The sequence below is a fragment of the Hylaeus anthracinus genome, unplaced genomic scaffold (assembly GCF_026225885.1).
Source record: "Hylaeus anthracinus isolate JK02 unplaced genomic scaffold, UHH_iyHylAnth1.0_haploid 4, whole genome shotgun sequence".
NCBI classification, from domain to species: Eukaryota; Metazoa; Arthropoda; class Insecta; order Hymenoptera; family Colletidae; genus Hylaeus; species Hylaeus anthracinus.
In genome coordinates this window covers 11,286,151-11,302,633 of record NW_026535289.1, presented here as the reverse complement: position 1 = coordinate 11,302,633, position 16,483 = coordinate 11,286,151, and the positions used below count along the sequence as shown (strand labels likewise).

The following is a 16,483-nucleotide window of genomic DNA, read 5'->3' as shown; positions in this document are numbered from 1 at the left end:
CACTCCAGGACAACCAGTCAGAACTCGAACGCGTTTCCTTATGCAAAATGCGAATCCAAGAATGTCCTTATTACTATTGGAAAACTATAGTTGGACTGGGAACAGGATTACGGGGGTTTCATGATTTTCGTATTTATATTCTTGGGGTAGTATAAAAAGCTAAATTAAAATATCAACATAGACTCCGTCGTACGTTTGATATTTTATTAAATTAAATTCTTTAAAATTGAACAAAATATTTTTTAAACGAACCAATTATTCGTAACGAAGCATTATTTCTACGAACAGTAAAATAGCCAAAATGACAGGATGGACAGAGGGCCTTTTAATAAAAAGTTTCAGCAACTCCTAGCCTAGACCTACTTAAAATACCAGCCCTCGATAAATATTGCAATCCTGATCGAACGCGTGGGATAATCTTACGATAAGGTCACGATAAGGGCGGTGTCGATGTGTAACTGTACGATCAAAAGAATGTATAATCGGGGGTGGGGGAATATTTACGACGCTACACACGTCGTTACTCGGAGTTACCGTTATTACTCGAAGGGAAGATGGTACGCGTCGTGTAAGAGGAGTCGTGGCTGCCTTTTTGGATCCACGAAATCATCACTCGAATTGGCTTACGCGTGACGCGCACCGGGTTGCAAACAAAGTAACGCAGCCCTGTCTGGCGTCCATGTATGATTAATCGGTCGTGCAACGGTAATTATAACATGTGTACGAATGATTACAACCTCGCGTAACTATACGTTGCTCCTCGTCCAGCAATAAGTCATCGATACACGGTAATGTTCACGATACTTTATCGTCGACGCTTTTAACCCGCGAGGACGCGTGGCCGAAGGTCTCGGCTGTAGGGAGGCCATTGGCTTTAATTGGTGCGTCACGAGCTCGCGACTATGGTGGTACAAAGGATCGAGCGGCGGATAAGAGAAATAGGAGATAAGATCGCGCTCTGCCAAGGTGAAAATCTGTCTACTCACAGATTCACGCCCACGCCTTACCCTACAGGGTGATTCATTCGCGGTGGAGCAATCGAGAAGGGGTGAATTTATTTTCAAGATTAAGGGTGAGATTTAGTTTTTGTGAATGAGGCTTTCAGATATATTTGATTAACACTAAACCCATCGACGTTCATTTGTACCTATTTCTATCTCGATGAGATAAATAACAAAGCTTAAAGACACTTTTTCGATTAACCCTTTAGCGTACAACCACGAACGAGACTCGTGGTAAGGAATTTGATCCATAAACAACAATCACGAGTAAAACTCGTGGGACTTTGTTCGGACTTCCTACCTTCCTGTTTACTATGGCCAAAAATATTTTACATGGGACTTGGAATCGTGTATAATATATAAAACACGCGTTATTCGAAGGCCCGCGCTAATTTCGAAGTCGAGTAACCTCTGAGATTGCCTTCTATTCAGCTTGATATTCATTTTTTCTTCGAGTAATGTGTTACAGGGGTGCTACAATGTTCAACGAATTCCTTCTACTTTTCAAAACGATACCTGGACCCCGTTCGCGTTACCTCGTTCAGTTATCGGACCTCCCCGCAATAATCGACCGGATGTGGAACAACTTACGTTACCATGTAACGCGAGAATCGTACCGCAATAGCGCAACGTAGCCGCGGCGCTCTCCTATCGACGAGGCGATAAATTGCGCCGCTGGGCCCCGAGTGTTAATTACAACCATTAAACCACCGAATGGACAAATCGGCGACGGTGTGTGGCCGCGGTGGCCCCTAATTGCGTCGATCTTGCGGCCTGGCTCTCGCTTTGTTTCGCTCTCTACGATACGATCGGGGCTCGGTTGCTCGCGCGGTCGTGGAATTCCGTGAAACAGATATCGTTGCCCCGAGAAGAAACAGATATCGTGTCCGCAAGAAGGAAAGGCTTGCGCGCGATTCCCCCCGCCGATCGTTTGTTCCAGATCTAGGAAACCTACCGCGGCGCGCGGCGATACAGTAGCGTAACTATGCTTCTTTAACGAGAAAACCGAGCGTACGTACTCACCGCTGGTTATTTATATGCCCGTGGATCGAACGCCGCGCGGTGCAGAGACATTCATTTCGTGCGGCCTTAATGTCCCGTTCACGAGCATACGCGTAATGGCGTTTTACCTGTTCGCGGGACCCGCTGGCTATCTTTCATCGTGCTCTTTTGTATTCCCGTTTCGAGCCCGACAATGCTTTCCCGGGGAAATATATGGCGGCGATGCCTCTGTTTTGAATCCAATGGACGGAACGATCGCGCCGATTTTTCCGCGAATCGCATCTCAGGCTTTCGCAATTTTTCCCCCGGATGGCTGTGATCGCGATCCGCTTGGAATCGATGCAGCCGAGGTGCGCTCGATACGTTCCCTCGCAGCTATGCGGAGGAGTGGTTTGAACGTTTATCGAATTTCTTGGTTGGATTTGTAAGGTAGAGCGACCGATTAAGGGATTCTGAGGCTGGGGTAAAACCGTAGACTCGAGTAAGGGGTGTGTAACGAAATCCTGGTTAGTAGAAGTTTATTTTGTTGTCTTCGTCGTTAGCTCATCTGTGGCTCAGTGATCGTGTGGACCGATTGAACAGAAGTACCCTCCAGAACAAATTCTCGACTAACTTTCCTCGTTAACTTTGCATGACACAATTTGATTCACTTGCTAGAGATGAAAATGTTTCTTTTATCATTCTGAGCTATAGAATACAGGGCCTCGTGCACATTTAGGACCCATCGGATGAATCTTCTTTAGATCGATGGCATATCCACCCCCGAAAAGATTTCAAGGGCCCTTCGTAAACCAACAAATTTATCTCCTATGCTTCTGAGTACTAAACCACTTGAATTACTGTACCAACACAAGGCCCTTTTACGGCCCAAAACTAAAGCATCGATCGATGGCGGATCCACTCGTTGTATTCGAAATCAGGCTAAACGAAAGTGTCGGAAAGTGGGAGCGACGTTCCGGTTGCCAGACGGCGTCGAAAAGTGGCCCTAGGTCGTAATACGGCACTGGCCCACATCCGACGACGCTAGGGGCCCGCGTTGGGCCCAGAAGAGAGACAGACAAAGACGGCTCGGCGAGCATGAAAGTCACGCGACCGCGATACACCGGGGCTTCTTTTTGCCGATTCGTTCGTGCAGCGGCACGAGCACCACGAGGAGGCTCGGCCGATCGAGGACGATGGAAAGGGCAGGAAGGAGGCGGTCGAAGGGGATCGAAGGGAACCAGGCCTAGTACGTAGGAGGGGAACGTCGTGGAGGCGGAGGAGGCGGAATAAGAGCTGAAACACGGGATTTACACGTGTATTTGCTAGCGCAGCGCTAACGCGCATGCACGACCGTCGAGTGTTTATGGTAATCCTCGAGCAGGGTGGCCTCCCTTCCTTTCTTGCACTGTTCTCGGTTACGGGGCTACGCGTTCTATCATCCTTTTTGTGCCCTTTTCTTCTCTTCCTGCGCTCTTTTCCTCTCCCTTCCATGTTTTGCCCATCTCGATCCGTCGGCGATGATACTCGTGCTCGTTCGCGCGGCACTTTCGACGCGGCGAATTCTATCGAAACGTCACGATTTTTCTCTAAGTGTCGCAGACCTGCCCCCACCACTTCCCCGAGCTGCTGGCTCGGAGCGACAGTGGCGTTTTCGATGACCAGTTTATTTAGCGTCGAGATTAGTCGCAAGGAATTTCGGTATCAGATACAGAGCTCCCGAGAACTTTATCGCGTGTGAAACGTTCGACTGTTGCTGGAGATCGAATCGCACGTATGATACTCTGTTTAGCGTCGGGTCGTGATGAATTGTGTCCGTTTACGATAAAACGATAACGTGGGAGTGGCCAACAGGGTGGTACAGTGTGAACAATGATTCGATCAAGGTTCTCCGACTATTTTTGTGTTTTCTCATTCTGCATATTTATGTGTAGTTTCTTCTCTTCTTGAAGGAAACGAGGAGAGTTTAGGTGAAACATATATTACGAAGCTACCGAAAAGGCTCCTTCGGAGTCTCGTACTCCAAACGGTTCACCGTTTACATTCCCAGGACAAAGGACAATGATAGATCATCCCCAATAAATTCTTTCCTCAGTCACGACCCCTTAGCAAAGTAATCGCAATCTGCGAAGTGTTAGAATCGCTATTCAAAGCCACGAATGACTTGCGCGCTCCTACAACGCCTTGTCCTCCGTAGACGACGCCTTTCATCCACGTCTCAAACAGACGTCACTCAAATAATCCGCCGCGTCCCTAGGAAGTCCCATCGATCGACGAAGAATCGCGAATGCCACGCAACAGGACCCATCATCCGCGATCCAACAAAACGATCGAACTTTTCCATGGACCGTGTCCGTTAATCCAACGAGAACCTCGTATCCGCGCGCAACGTTATTTGTCAGTTTTGTTAGCAGCGCTACCAATGACGCTTCCTTTGTTTTTTTTTCTTTTTTTATCGTTCGAGAGCCGCCAATAAACTCGCAACGACTCGCGGACCGGTTTTACACGGCGAAAAATCCTGATTCCTAGCGTAATTATTATTACCGCGGCGTGCTTGCGAGAGTAGAAAGGAGACGAGGAGAGATGGAGGAAGAGAGAGGCGAACAGGAGCCTCGGAGGCTCGTAACGAGACTGATGATGCGGCGGTCCGATTCAGTAAGCTTCGTTAAAACGTTCTAATGAAACCTGTCCCACGTCGCGACACCGAGAACTTACCTTCGTCCACTCCGGATCACAGTGTGCCATTTTATGAGACCAACTTTATTTAATCTCGATACAAGAAGTTCTTGTAAAGTCGTAAGCTTAATTCCTGTAATAAATGAAGAACTCGGTGCACACTTTTAACGAAGGTTTGTGCGAATTTTGTTTTATATAGTAAGTGCAGTTTTAATGCGGTGTCAAAATTCTTCGGGAGGTAATAATTATATTACATTTATCTTACGATGGGTTTCAGATATAGGTTCACATTGTTCAGTGATTGTAGACAATTTTAAAGTAGACAGTGTCGAAATAATAGCTTTTCTAATATTAGTATAGAAGTATGTGGTATTATTTGCACCTGCATACAATATTAACCCTTTGCACTCGAGAAAGAAAGATCTCGAGTGCAAAGGGTAAAATTCAACCTTACAAATGGCCAAGTGACGTAAGCTAAGAGGTCTTCACAATCATGATTTATAAAAACGACATTTGAGATCGTTTCCGTAAATACAATACGTGGTTTCGTTACAAAAACTAATTGAACTTCTCAAGTGGTCTATTCACGCGATTACCGAATGGTAATTGTGTAGCAACCGCGTGCATCAGCGTGGTTTCTGACAAATGAAGTAATTTACATTAGCCTCCTATCGCATTAAGCCCCTATCTACTTTAAGATCACTTAACATCCAACGTGGCGTGTTAAACCGACATCTGAAATCCATCACAGAATATCCGTAACTGCTACCTTCGGAAAAGGACCTCCGACGTGGGCTAAAACCTTGAATTCCTGTGGTACGCGATTCAGACGATTCGTATGTCGGAATTGCTTTATTATCTTCGCCATTCCTGGAAATAGGCTTTCGACGGTACTTCGTTTATTAACGTCGTTTCATCGGGGATTGCCTTCTTCCTGTCGGCTTCAATGACATTCGGAAACGCGTGCACGATTCGGTCGATGACCGTGCGTGTGCTTGCCTTATTATCGTCGCAATTTCTACCGTCGTTTTCGTTGTTCTCGGTCCAGTGAACTCGGTGCCAGTTGACGTTTCGTTTTATAGGATCATTGGATCTTACCAGAGAACGGGATATTTTTTTATGATACAAGAATAGGTATGTAAATACGTTTGGTAAAGAGAAATAGTAAGATAGTTTCACCAAGGATATTTTAAAAATTGTAGAGCAAAATATTGTAGGAAAAAATGAGTAGGCCCACATGGCTTGAACACTTTTAAAAATTAAATTAATCTAGCAATATTAATCTTGTACAAACCGTTTGTTTTCCGCACGTGCTTTTAATTTCAGCCTCCCTTACTCTTTGTTTTTTCTATGCTACATTCAAAACACGATTTTATGATTCTATCGAGTCCGAGCTTGCATCGTTATTATTTCATTGGTTGATAATTCCCAACGTGTTCGCGTGAATGTCGGTCACCGTTTTCATCCTTCTCCATCGGAAAGACCGTCGTGGAGGCACGTTAACCGCAACCGCACGCACAGTTATCCGTGTATCCGGCTAAGTCGTCGCGGAATGCTAGCTGCTGCTCGCCTAATGACTTCATCCCGATTACTCGGTTGTCGTGACGCGACGACCTCCCCAAGGAGGACGAGGCGGCCGTGAATCGTTGCATTATCGCCGACCTCGGTCGGGGATGGCGCCGACCGGCAGTCAACGTGCACGAGCACCGTGAATAGAAAGGCCAAAGAGCGGAACGTAATTCCACGGTATCGACGCAGGATACGGGAAAACGGCTATTAGATGGTAATGATAATTCGAAAAGGAACGATAGAGTATTGGCAACGCGATGCTGGAACACGTAGCTAATCGGAAATGCCGGCGTAATCGTCCCTGCGAGCGTGGACGTAACTGTTTCTGGCGAACCAGGCTTCTGGGATCCTGGAAACAACGAAGAAAACAATGTAACGTCGAATAAAGGTTGTTGTAATAAAAATTTATTGGATGAGTCGTACAGAAACGAATGGAGAAAAAACGCGTGACAAAAAAACAACTGTCAAAAACGAACGCTCCGTTCTACAACGCAGATTCCAATTTTATTTAATAAAAATTTTCCAAATTCCGCGGTAAAAATTCTGAAGGTGTCCAACCAGTTCTCCCCGTAACAATTCGGTTTAATTAAAGAAACACGAAAGCGACTTTCGAGCGATCGACGCTGCGTTTATTTGTTTCCAAATCGGGACGATCGAGCACTTTGTTGCAACGGTGACGAAGCAGTATCTCACGGTTAAGAATTCGCGGAGGACACGCCGAAATCCCGCGCACCTGCGGGACCGTTGACGTTTATTGGTCGAACGTGCTGTAACGGTTACCCCGGCGTTTCGCTACGCAAAAGCGCGTCGGGTTGCGGTGCTCCGATCCCTCTGACACGCGTGCTTTATAGGTGTAATTACGAGTCTTAAAACTTAACCCGCACGTATCGTGACAGCAAAATTGCGCGAGACGACGATACGATAAGGGCCTTCGGCAGCCATAAATTCCCGGGAAGATAAGGGCCGATTCGTTCGGTGGTTTTTCTTCTCGTTGAGCCGTCAGAAAAGTTTCTCTCTCGTTGCCGAAACCGTCGAACCCGTGGCACGAGATTATGCGAGCATTTCGATGATTTACGCTCTCGAATTTCGTCGAGCCGCTGGCAAGGTCCGCGACCGGAACCTCGCACGATCAGCTAGACCCAATGCCATGTTTGGAGTGTTAGGTCATGGTGTAAGATCGTTAATATTTCTAACATCATTTTACGAAACTTCTTATATCTCTCGTTAAAATATTGTTGGTTTCTTTTAGAACGTGGATATTTTAAAATATCGTATTCTATTATATACACCATTGGGTTTATTTTCATTCTTGGCAATAGTTATTTACTTCTTAGAGCACAGGGTAAAGAACAAGACTGAACATAATGTGCTAGGATAGTAGAACAGCTGCACTTAGTAGGATAGTTCAATGAAATAACTCCCCCAGGGGTTTTAGCTATGTTCGTCTGTAGCTACAGCACGGGCTTAGCGATCTCGAGGTACCCGAGCTATAGGTGGGCCAGTAGGCAACGCAACTTGTTACGGAATTCGATGTAAGAAATATAAGGTATAGAAAAATGCCCTGTGGCGTAAAATAAAGTAATGGAAAAATATGAGAAATAATTAGCTAAGTTGCATTAGCAGTGCAATATGGGAGAAAGAGAGCTCCATGCACTTAAAATAAAAACAAATAAGCAAGATGAGACACGTTTTCTCGCCCTAGGGCGTCATTATAATACTCCCTCAGCTTCAAATTGCCATTGTCTGTACATCCACCGCTCCATGTGGAAGATAATATCTGTTCGATGACGAAGAGATACATCGTCCTCTATCTACGTCGAGATTTCCGGCCTGACGAATCCGTGGCGTTCCAGCTACAGGTGTTTACCTGGACGAGTTATGTGGCGCAGGTGGAAAGTTATCCCAGCGACGTAATGGCTCTATCTTCAACGGTGCGTTCCACTCGGGGACTGCAGCACGAAGAACCGTCGCTGTTACGGCAATAGTCCGTGACTGTATGTTCGTCCGCGACTGTCTCGCGCTTGGAAGGGATCAACAGACCTGGCAGTCGTTCAGCCACGGGTGTTTAACGCGTACCAGGGAACGATCGTTGTGTACCCCGGGGACCGGTGTTTACTTTCTCGTTTCTGTTGCGGCTTTCAGTGCTCGACCACGCGCCACGTTTGACATAACCAATGCAACACCGATTTGTTAGCGCTGCGGCGAACGTGTGGTTTGATCTATCTAACTGGGTGTCTCGTTTGGAATAGATCGCGTTGCGTTGCCACTACTCGGGTTTCATACCCGCTAAGAGCGCGCTAAAAATCACAAATTTGTTCAGAATACGAGCGATTTTGATCCGGAGGCAGCGGAAAGTTTTAGATTACAGAGATTTGATAGATTGTGAAAGATTTATTTCAAAGGAAAATGAAAACGTAAGGTGATAGTTTCATATCGTCGCTATGACTTTCAGGTTTGAGGCTGTTTGAAAGAGAACATATTTTTTTTATAGGAATTTCAGTTTAAATCGAAATAGAGTAAGCAAAATATAACCTGTTGATTCACTCACACTTTTGTTATAAACACAAATTGAATTTTATAAATACAAATTGAATTTTTTATAAATACAATGCAATAAACGTTGCAAATATTGTTCGAATTAATAATTTTGCCAATCTCCGATATAATTGAGAAATTAAAAGATCAACCAGACAACAAAGGAGAAGCAGAAACGTATTTATCCACATTCAGTAATAGCGTGCAAACTAAGGGGGACGACGACACGCCAGAGTATCCGTTCGGAGTATCTACTTAACTCCACTGATGGAATAAATAGTCTGCATATTGAAGTCTGGTTACACAGAGCGCCTATTTACTCCGTGTCGGAGCAATTAGCGGCAGTGATGGGTTAATTGGTCTCGGTCCTCGTTTTCGTCGCGTGACGGCCTTTAGAGATGGGGAGATTCCTCCGGAGCGGACAGCTCGCGAGTGGAACGTAAAAAGGGCATCGCGCCGCGATGATCGCGGGCGCTCGAGAGTTTTAAGCTAGCCGCACACCGACGTCGGAGATGGGCAGGATTTTTGTTTCGAGCAGCAGCTTGCGGATAAAATCGACGAATTTGTTAACTTCGTTCGATCTATCGACGTTCCTTCAGATTTTCTGGAAAACCTATAAAAATTCATAAAAGTATATCGTACAAGAACAATCAGTAGTCAAACAATGTGAAATTAGTGCATCGACTGTTTAAAAATTAATTGCATTTATCGTATATCGTGTATTTAATATTTTGATGACTGTTCGATTCGTGTTAGGAATTCCACGTTGTTATACTCGTTTTGCACCGTAGTAGTAAATGTAAAAGCGTTGGGAATTTTTTAAATACTTGTTCTCTGCAGAAACGTTCGGAATCGTTAGTGCTTGCAAAAACAAGAAGGGGTTTTTGCGTGTCGCAAGCATTTCTTCCAGGAAGGCGTTCTACACTGAAATAGTGAGAACAGACAAGGTGGTCCGTTAATCGTGATCACCCCAGATATCTCCCTTGGCGATGAGAATAGGTTTGGTCACAGGAGACGAATGTCTTCATCGAAAGAGAATCTCGAAGTAATCATTTTAAAGTTCGTTGATTCCCTCCGCGAAATAGAATATAATTTTTAGACACAAGTTACGAATCAATATTTGTTAAAGAATATTTGTTAATTAATTGAGAATTGACTTGTATATCGTTTTGAATTTAGACCTGAAAATTATAATTGCGTTCGATCGACTGTACTTGCAGCTTATTGAGAAATGAAAAGAAAGGAATCATTGTTTCTCTTACGCTGCTTTCTTCGCCGAGAAGGATAGAGACATTTGCGTTGATCGCATCAAGCATTTAGCAGGAAAGTTTCAAACATTTTTACGGAGGCACGCGAGGTAGTTTTAATTCCTCGGATGCATTCATTCCAGGAAAGAGGAGATTGTTTCGGTTCACGAAAAAACGAGCTCGTTCGAGGGACTTTAAGCGAAATGCACACTGAAAGAACTCGAGAACGTGGTTCGTTGATACTTGTTTGTCTAACGTACTATTAAACCTCTCCACTGGCGATGATGCCACTGAGTTGGGAATAATTTGAATAATCAAGTGAATCAATCTTTGAATATTTCCTAAATATCTCTAAATATTTCATAAGTACGTTACTCTTGAATAACATTTTAAATTGCGTTTTACCTTCCTCAGACGTTGAAAAAATAACTTTCATAAACAAAGTAAAATAGAATAAAGTACCGTAATATCTTAAATAACGTATAACGAAGTGGAAATTAACAGAATTCGCGGTGGACGGAGTACCTTACAAAATTCAAGATTTAAATGGAGAAATATTCTCCGAGTTCAAAAGGTTAAACATCCTCGAAAGTGGTGGCTGTTGTACGTAAAATGATCAGGCGATGCGAGGTAGTTTTTGCACCTCGAAAGCGTTTCTTCCAAGAACGAGGAATGTTCCCGTCCGTGCAAAAATGAATTCGTCCGTTTCGACGAAACAAACCGCGAGGGGAATAAAGACACGTTCCTTGCGTGTTCTCACTTCTCTTTCTCGAGGACTTGCTCTCGCCCACGATTGCCGATCTTATCTCCGTCCGTATCTGGAGCCATTTGCGTCTCCACGAATCACTAGGTGCTTTTAATCGGTGAACACCGTCGGCCTTGTATTATACGAGATTGCCAGGTACCCTCTTTCATCGATTCCGTATCCTCGCTGCTCATGAAACCATCAATTTTTCAGCCGGCGTGCCTTTCAACTCGAATAATTGAATCCAAGTATTCGAAACAGTACGCTATACCTACAGCCATTCGTACCATCGGAATGTTCCATGTGAAATGTGGTACTTGTAGTGATTGCCAGATTTCGATAGAGGTTGTGCTAAGAAATTTTTGAGGTGTCCATTTTATAACTACGACAGAATAGCGTTAGAGAAGAAAATATTACTAATATTTCCTATTGCATAGTTATGGATAAGTTTGATTCCTGACCTGCTGATGGACTCGTCGGTAAGGCTACCTATCAGGTCCGTGCCCCGGGATGTTTGGAGGTCGGTCGGTAATGGCTACAATCTTATTGCTTGCGAAATGAAGTATTGTTTAGTAATTGAACCATTCAGCTCGAATAATCGCTTTCTGAAACTATTATTACCCCTTCCATCGTAAGTATTTTACTTTCACCCACCTTCTCCACAAATTCTTCTCGTTTCTCTGTTAAAATAACCCCTTGTTTTCTTCGAGTTTGCATTTGCAATCGAAAACGAAGCTTCGAATAGGGTAGGACTAAAAGCACGCGATTCTGTCTTCCTTCCAACAGATTCCTTTCGGCGTGGTTACGCAATGGCGCGCGTTTAAGAACGAGAAAGCACGATTTAACACCGGCAACGATCGTTCCCGATGAATCGGTCAGGCGGAAAGCCGGTGGCAAAGCCAATGCGACTCGAGACCCGTGAAAGAAACTAGAAAGGAACGGCAAAGTGGAGCAAGCGATCCGGTATCACCGCCTCCTATTCGCCCCGAAGAAACAGAAGGGATAAGAAGGGGAAGATACCAGTGGAATAATGTCTCTATTCTCGCTCGGGCTGCCACATTCTCGAGCTCGTTCTACCCGATAATTACACGTTACCGTAGCACACTGGGCGCCCTTCAATTAGGCCGAGGAATCACCTGCTTCGATGCTGACCGACGAAAAACTCTTCTTCGTCGTCGGCCGTGAATCAGCCCCTGTATCTCCGGGGAATGCTCGTCATCGCGCGCTTATGATCTTCCGTCCAGCCATAATTCGTCGCTCACTTTTCTATTGCGAGCTGAATCCGCGAAGATGCGACAGTCACATGTCCAGATTTAATTTACCTTGGTTCTCATTTTTCGAATTGATTTTTGAATTCTTATTGCTTTTCGATTGGATAGGTAAACGATCTGGCCAGGAAATGGCCTTAACCCTTGGTGATTAGGTATGATAAAATTAAACGTCTGAGGAAGCAATCTTTACACTAAAATAACATATTTTGAGTAGATGGCGACGCGTTTGATAGAAAATCTCATTCTGTAAGAATCGAAGCAGGTCCTGGAAGAAATCGATTTGGCTAGAAAAGCTTCTAGGAACAAAAGAATCGTTCTTCGTTCAAAGCAAGATACACAGATACCCATACTCGAACCCGGTTAAAATGATCCGAGATTACACGATCAGGAGATTCCTCTAAAGAGGAATCTCATTAACCTTTTTCTATTTTTCGCATCCACACATGGACTCAGCAGCAAGTCTTCGTAGACGACGCAAAACGTCCACGGTAAACATAATTAGTCCCGCGGAGTCCGCATACTGAAGCATCTTACTCGGTGGCAATCTTTGGCGCACCGATTGCGAGTCGATACGTATTACGTATGATTTTCTTAATTGCCGTCCTTGCACGGGCGTGGTGGTCGTATCCTCGGTGGCCACTCCTTTCGTCGTCCTTGGCTTGCGAGGACGTAATCGTCGCGCTGTCCTCGCCTCGTTCGAATGAGTATTTCGTGGCGCTTGATGCGCGACTTCTTCCACCGCTGTCGACAGGACTCGGTTTTAGACGACGGCCACGTTTTTGTCGAAGGGCGTTGCGTGCGCAGCTGCACGACAGGAACCATATCTCAATTACAGGATTAATATACGAGCCATAAAAGCGATACCGCTGCGTTCCATGGTCCGCCGCGGCGTCCTCCCGCGAGCACCCTCGTATTCGTTGCTGCGCGCATTCCTACAACGCGAGTGTGTAATCCAATTAGATCCGTGCCCGTCGTGATTCGTTCCCGTCGATGGCTTCCAAGCTTTCGCTTCGAAATATACATGTTTGCGCGTTGCGCGCCAGGTGGACGCGGAATGAGGGCAAAGAATATTAATGGGGTAGGCGAGGACTGAATGACCTACGTAATTGAAGTTTGCCGGAGCATAGATTCTAGTCTGGACTTTTATTAGATTTCAGCAAGTGTGGTCGACTCTTTGATTATAGACGAAATTATAATTTCGATGCGATGAGAGTATGTGTGGATTTGAGAACGCTTGGCTTAGGAAGCTTAGGAAGAAAGGTTAGAAGTTGTAAAACAAATGGTTAATTGATTAAGCAAAGCAGTGTTTCGCAAAGCCCATGAAAGTGGCCCTGAAATGCTCCTGCAGGTACTCGGCAGCTCCAGGTCTTAAGGGATGGACGTTCAAGCAGAAGGTGCCACGTTCGACGGTATCGTGCAATACGTGTTGAAGAACATGAGGATCTCGCAGTCGCGAGCTGGGTGCTTGGTCATGGAGGTGCTCAAGGCTGGAGTCGCTCTGGGGACGATCAAAAGGACACCGCGAGGCACATACGTCCTGGTGGCGGACAAGCCTGGACCCATCATTCACAAAATAAAGGAGCCAAGATTCAGCGATGACAGCGACGACGAGATCTTCTCTGAAGACAGCTTTTAATCGTTACTTCGATCGTTCCTCGAGAGTAACATCCAACAAGTATCTTCTTTCTATCTTACACAAAAGAGAAGTCCATTACGAAGTGGTAGGATTCCATCTTTCTTTTGTAAACATTTCTCCGGAACACGCCATTAAACTTCTCCACTAAAACATCATTTTTCATAAAGTCACATTTGACGCCACTTCTTCATTCCGATAACGAACGGTTCGCATCTCGAGCCTAACCCGGACACTTGGCGAACGTTTCCTGTCAGACCCACTGCGGCGCTCTCGGCGTAAACTGTGTCCGACATTCCGATCCATTAATAAAATGCTAATCGTCGAGTGTAAATTAATCGAACGCCTCATTATTCGTCGTCGTAATTGAATAATTGTTCCGGCGCTCGTTTCCCGTACGCGTCCTGTCATTACAATACTAATTGCGCCGGCTGCGCGCGATGCCCCTCCCGCGCCCCCTTCGTCCTTAATGACTCGACGACTCTTCCTCGTCGAAGCGCACTCCTCGCAGCTGAAACGGATGCGAAAGGGCCGCTGTCTGTGGCGTCGACGACGAAGAAACCGCGTTCACCGGGCCGTTCTGTTCTTGCTGGCAATTTCAAGGGATATTTCGTGGCCCTTTCCGGTCGGGGGGCGCGTATCGGCCCCCGCTTCAGTAATTGGTTCGTTTTAACTGCGAGCTCGATGGTTATGAATTTATGCTTCGCCGCGTAAGATATAATTGGCTGTCCAATTAATATCGCGATAAAAAACTCTTGCCTCCGCGAGATTCCATCGAGGCCCCACCCTCCCCTTCGCGTGTGCGTAACCCTGTTCCTCGCTTTCTCTCTCGGTCGCTCCCTTTTCGTCGTTTTCCGTCTCTTTCCCGTTGTGCTCGCATGGCTCGTACACCTCGTCAGCGGGGGTCCGGAACTACCGAAAACCCTTTCGGTGGTAGCATTCGGTAAACGAGAAGATGGCGATTGGGATCGACCACCGGACGGATAATTGATTTTCCACCGAACGAGCGTCCCACGGGAGCAGACCATTCGTCGAAACGTCGAATTATCTGTTATGTCCTCTTTATCTTCTCTGACAATTTCATATGTTTCTGAAAACTCTACACCCCTCTTCATTCCTCTTCACGTGCACAAATAAGAAAATTCGCCCTAAACGGTAGCGTCTGTAATTTTTCAATTTTGCGTCCTCAACCGTGTCTGAAATGGTTGAACGTAACATCAACATCGAAAGAACGGAACAGTGGATTACATAACGATCTAGTGAAAGATCTTGAAAGAATGACGAAACAAACAGGAAACCTACAGAACTGCTACTCAAAGTTATATTCTCTCGCCCCTCCTCGTTACAGTTCGGTCAACATCCGAAGCTGACGGATGAAAGGACCAGGAAATAGTTGCTCGAGGCGTGTCCCGTTTGGACAACAGTGGGTCATTGGAATCCACAACGTTCCACCGTTGAGAATATCGTCGCCAAGCCCGGAGTTATATATTTCAGCGAGGAACTAGCCGGTTGTCGGTACTTTGCAACAATGTGGAGAACGTCCGCGCTCGCACGCCAGGTCCTTTGATTTGTGTTCCTTTGTTGAATAAGCGTTTTTCCATGCATCGCGGCCTCTCACCGGAACGATGTAACTCGTTTCTCCCGGGTACGTATGTTAAGGACCTTTTAAAACGTCTCTTAAGTTTACCCTGCTGCGCTACCGGTACCAGTTTCCGTTCTCCGTGGCGCGCTACACATAGGCGAGCTGCTATTGCCTCTGCTCGCCGGGGCGAGCACGCCTCGCCTCTCGTTCTCCTTTTCTTCCCTTTGCCTAGGCCCCCGGGGCCCCGCGATCTCTCTCGCTCCACGAGCTCGTCCTTTCACTTTCCGTCTCGCTTACTCTCGATTCACGTTCTTCTTTTTCGAGGTGCTGCAGGTGTCGTGCATTGTCCGCCGTCGCGGCCTCTAAATCTCCGTCCCTGACGTTCTGCGGCGTAGCTGCGGTACTCCCAAGATACATACGACTGTCGGGAAGTTACACGTTCCCGCGACTCGTCTTATTGCAAAACGGCCTGATAACCATCTTTTCGGGAATTTCGGGCCCTTTCATAAGTTTCATCGCCGCGCTGTCGTTCCAACGAGCACCGCGAGTGGCAGGCCTACGGAACTGCTCGATGATGCTTTTTTGGATATCATTATCTTCGTCAGGGGTTGGAGATTCGAGATACTAGAACGGAGGGAAAGCTGGGTTCTGAAAGAGGAGACCGTTCAATGTTTACCGATGTTCTTTTAACCCTTAACCCTTTGGTTCCTGTATTTCTCAAAAGTTTTTAAAATCTAGTCTTGCGATCTCTTAATGAAAATACAGTGGCTTAGATAGAAGTAGGAAAATAATACTAGTGCGAAAATTAGTGAATCGTCACTCGGACAACTAGAAAGACCAATTACCAGCTGAACGAGATTTATTCGGGCTATTACAAGGAACGGTCGCACCGCAGGAACGTGCAGACACGAAAACTTTTCGCGCCTTACAGAACCATGAGACGCGTTGCGCCCCGCTAACACGGCGCCTACACGTATTTATGCGTCCGCCGGTACACCGACCGAGGCGTTAACGTCGAAACCAAATGCGTACTTAACAACCTCTGTAACAGACCTGTACACCAGTGCCGCGGGAAGGGCGAAGGAACGCAGTTTCGGGTCCCGTGAAAGCGAACGTTACTGTTGCGAACAGTGCAAGCTTCAAAAACTGATCAAACCTGAAAAAAAACAAAATTCTAAAAATTAAACAGTTGATATTTGCTATTATTTTGACTAGGAGTAATTGATTTACCAACTAGTGGATT

The 16,483-nt window shown here is 45.8% G+C and overlaps 2 protein-coding genes across 2 annotated transcripts in view; both read left to right on the top strand.

Moving 5' to 3' along the window:
- The window catches only part of LOC128894980 (L-lactate dehydrogenase-like), a 206,235-nt gene that overhangs the window by 111,290 nt on the left and 78,462 nt on the right, over positions 1 to 16,483 (top strand). The gene's annotated exons all lie outside the window — the stretch shown is intronic.
- LOC128894839 (uncharacterized) lies at positions 13,401 to 13,661 on the top strand. Its single transcript, XM_054156851.1, has one exon. The coding sequence runs from the start codon at positions 13,401 to 13,403 to the stop codon at positions 13,659 to 13,661; it is 261 nt and encodes an 86-aa protein (XP_054012826.1).

What these genes read in the sequence shown, in the direction of transcription:
- LOC128894839 (XM_054156851.1), top strand. Translation starts at nt 13,401, where the DNA reads ATGGACGTTCAAGCAGAAGGTGCCACGTTCGACGGTATCGTGCAATAC.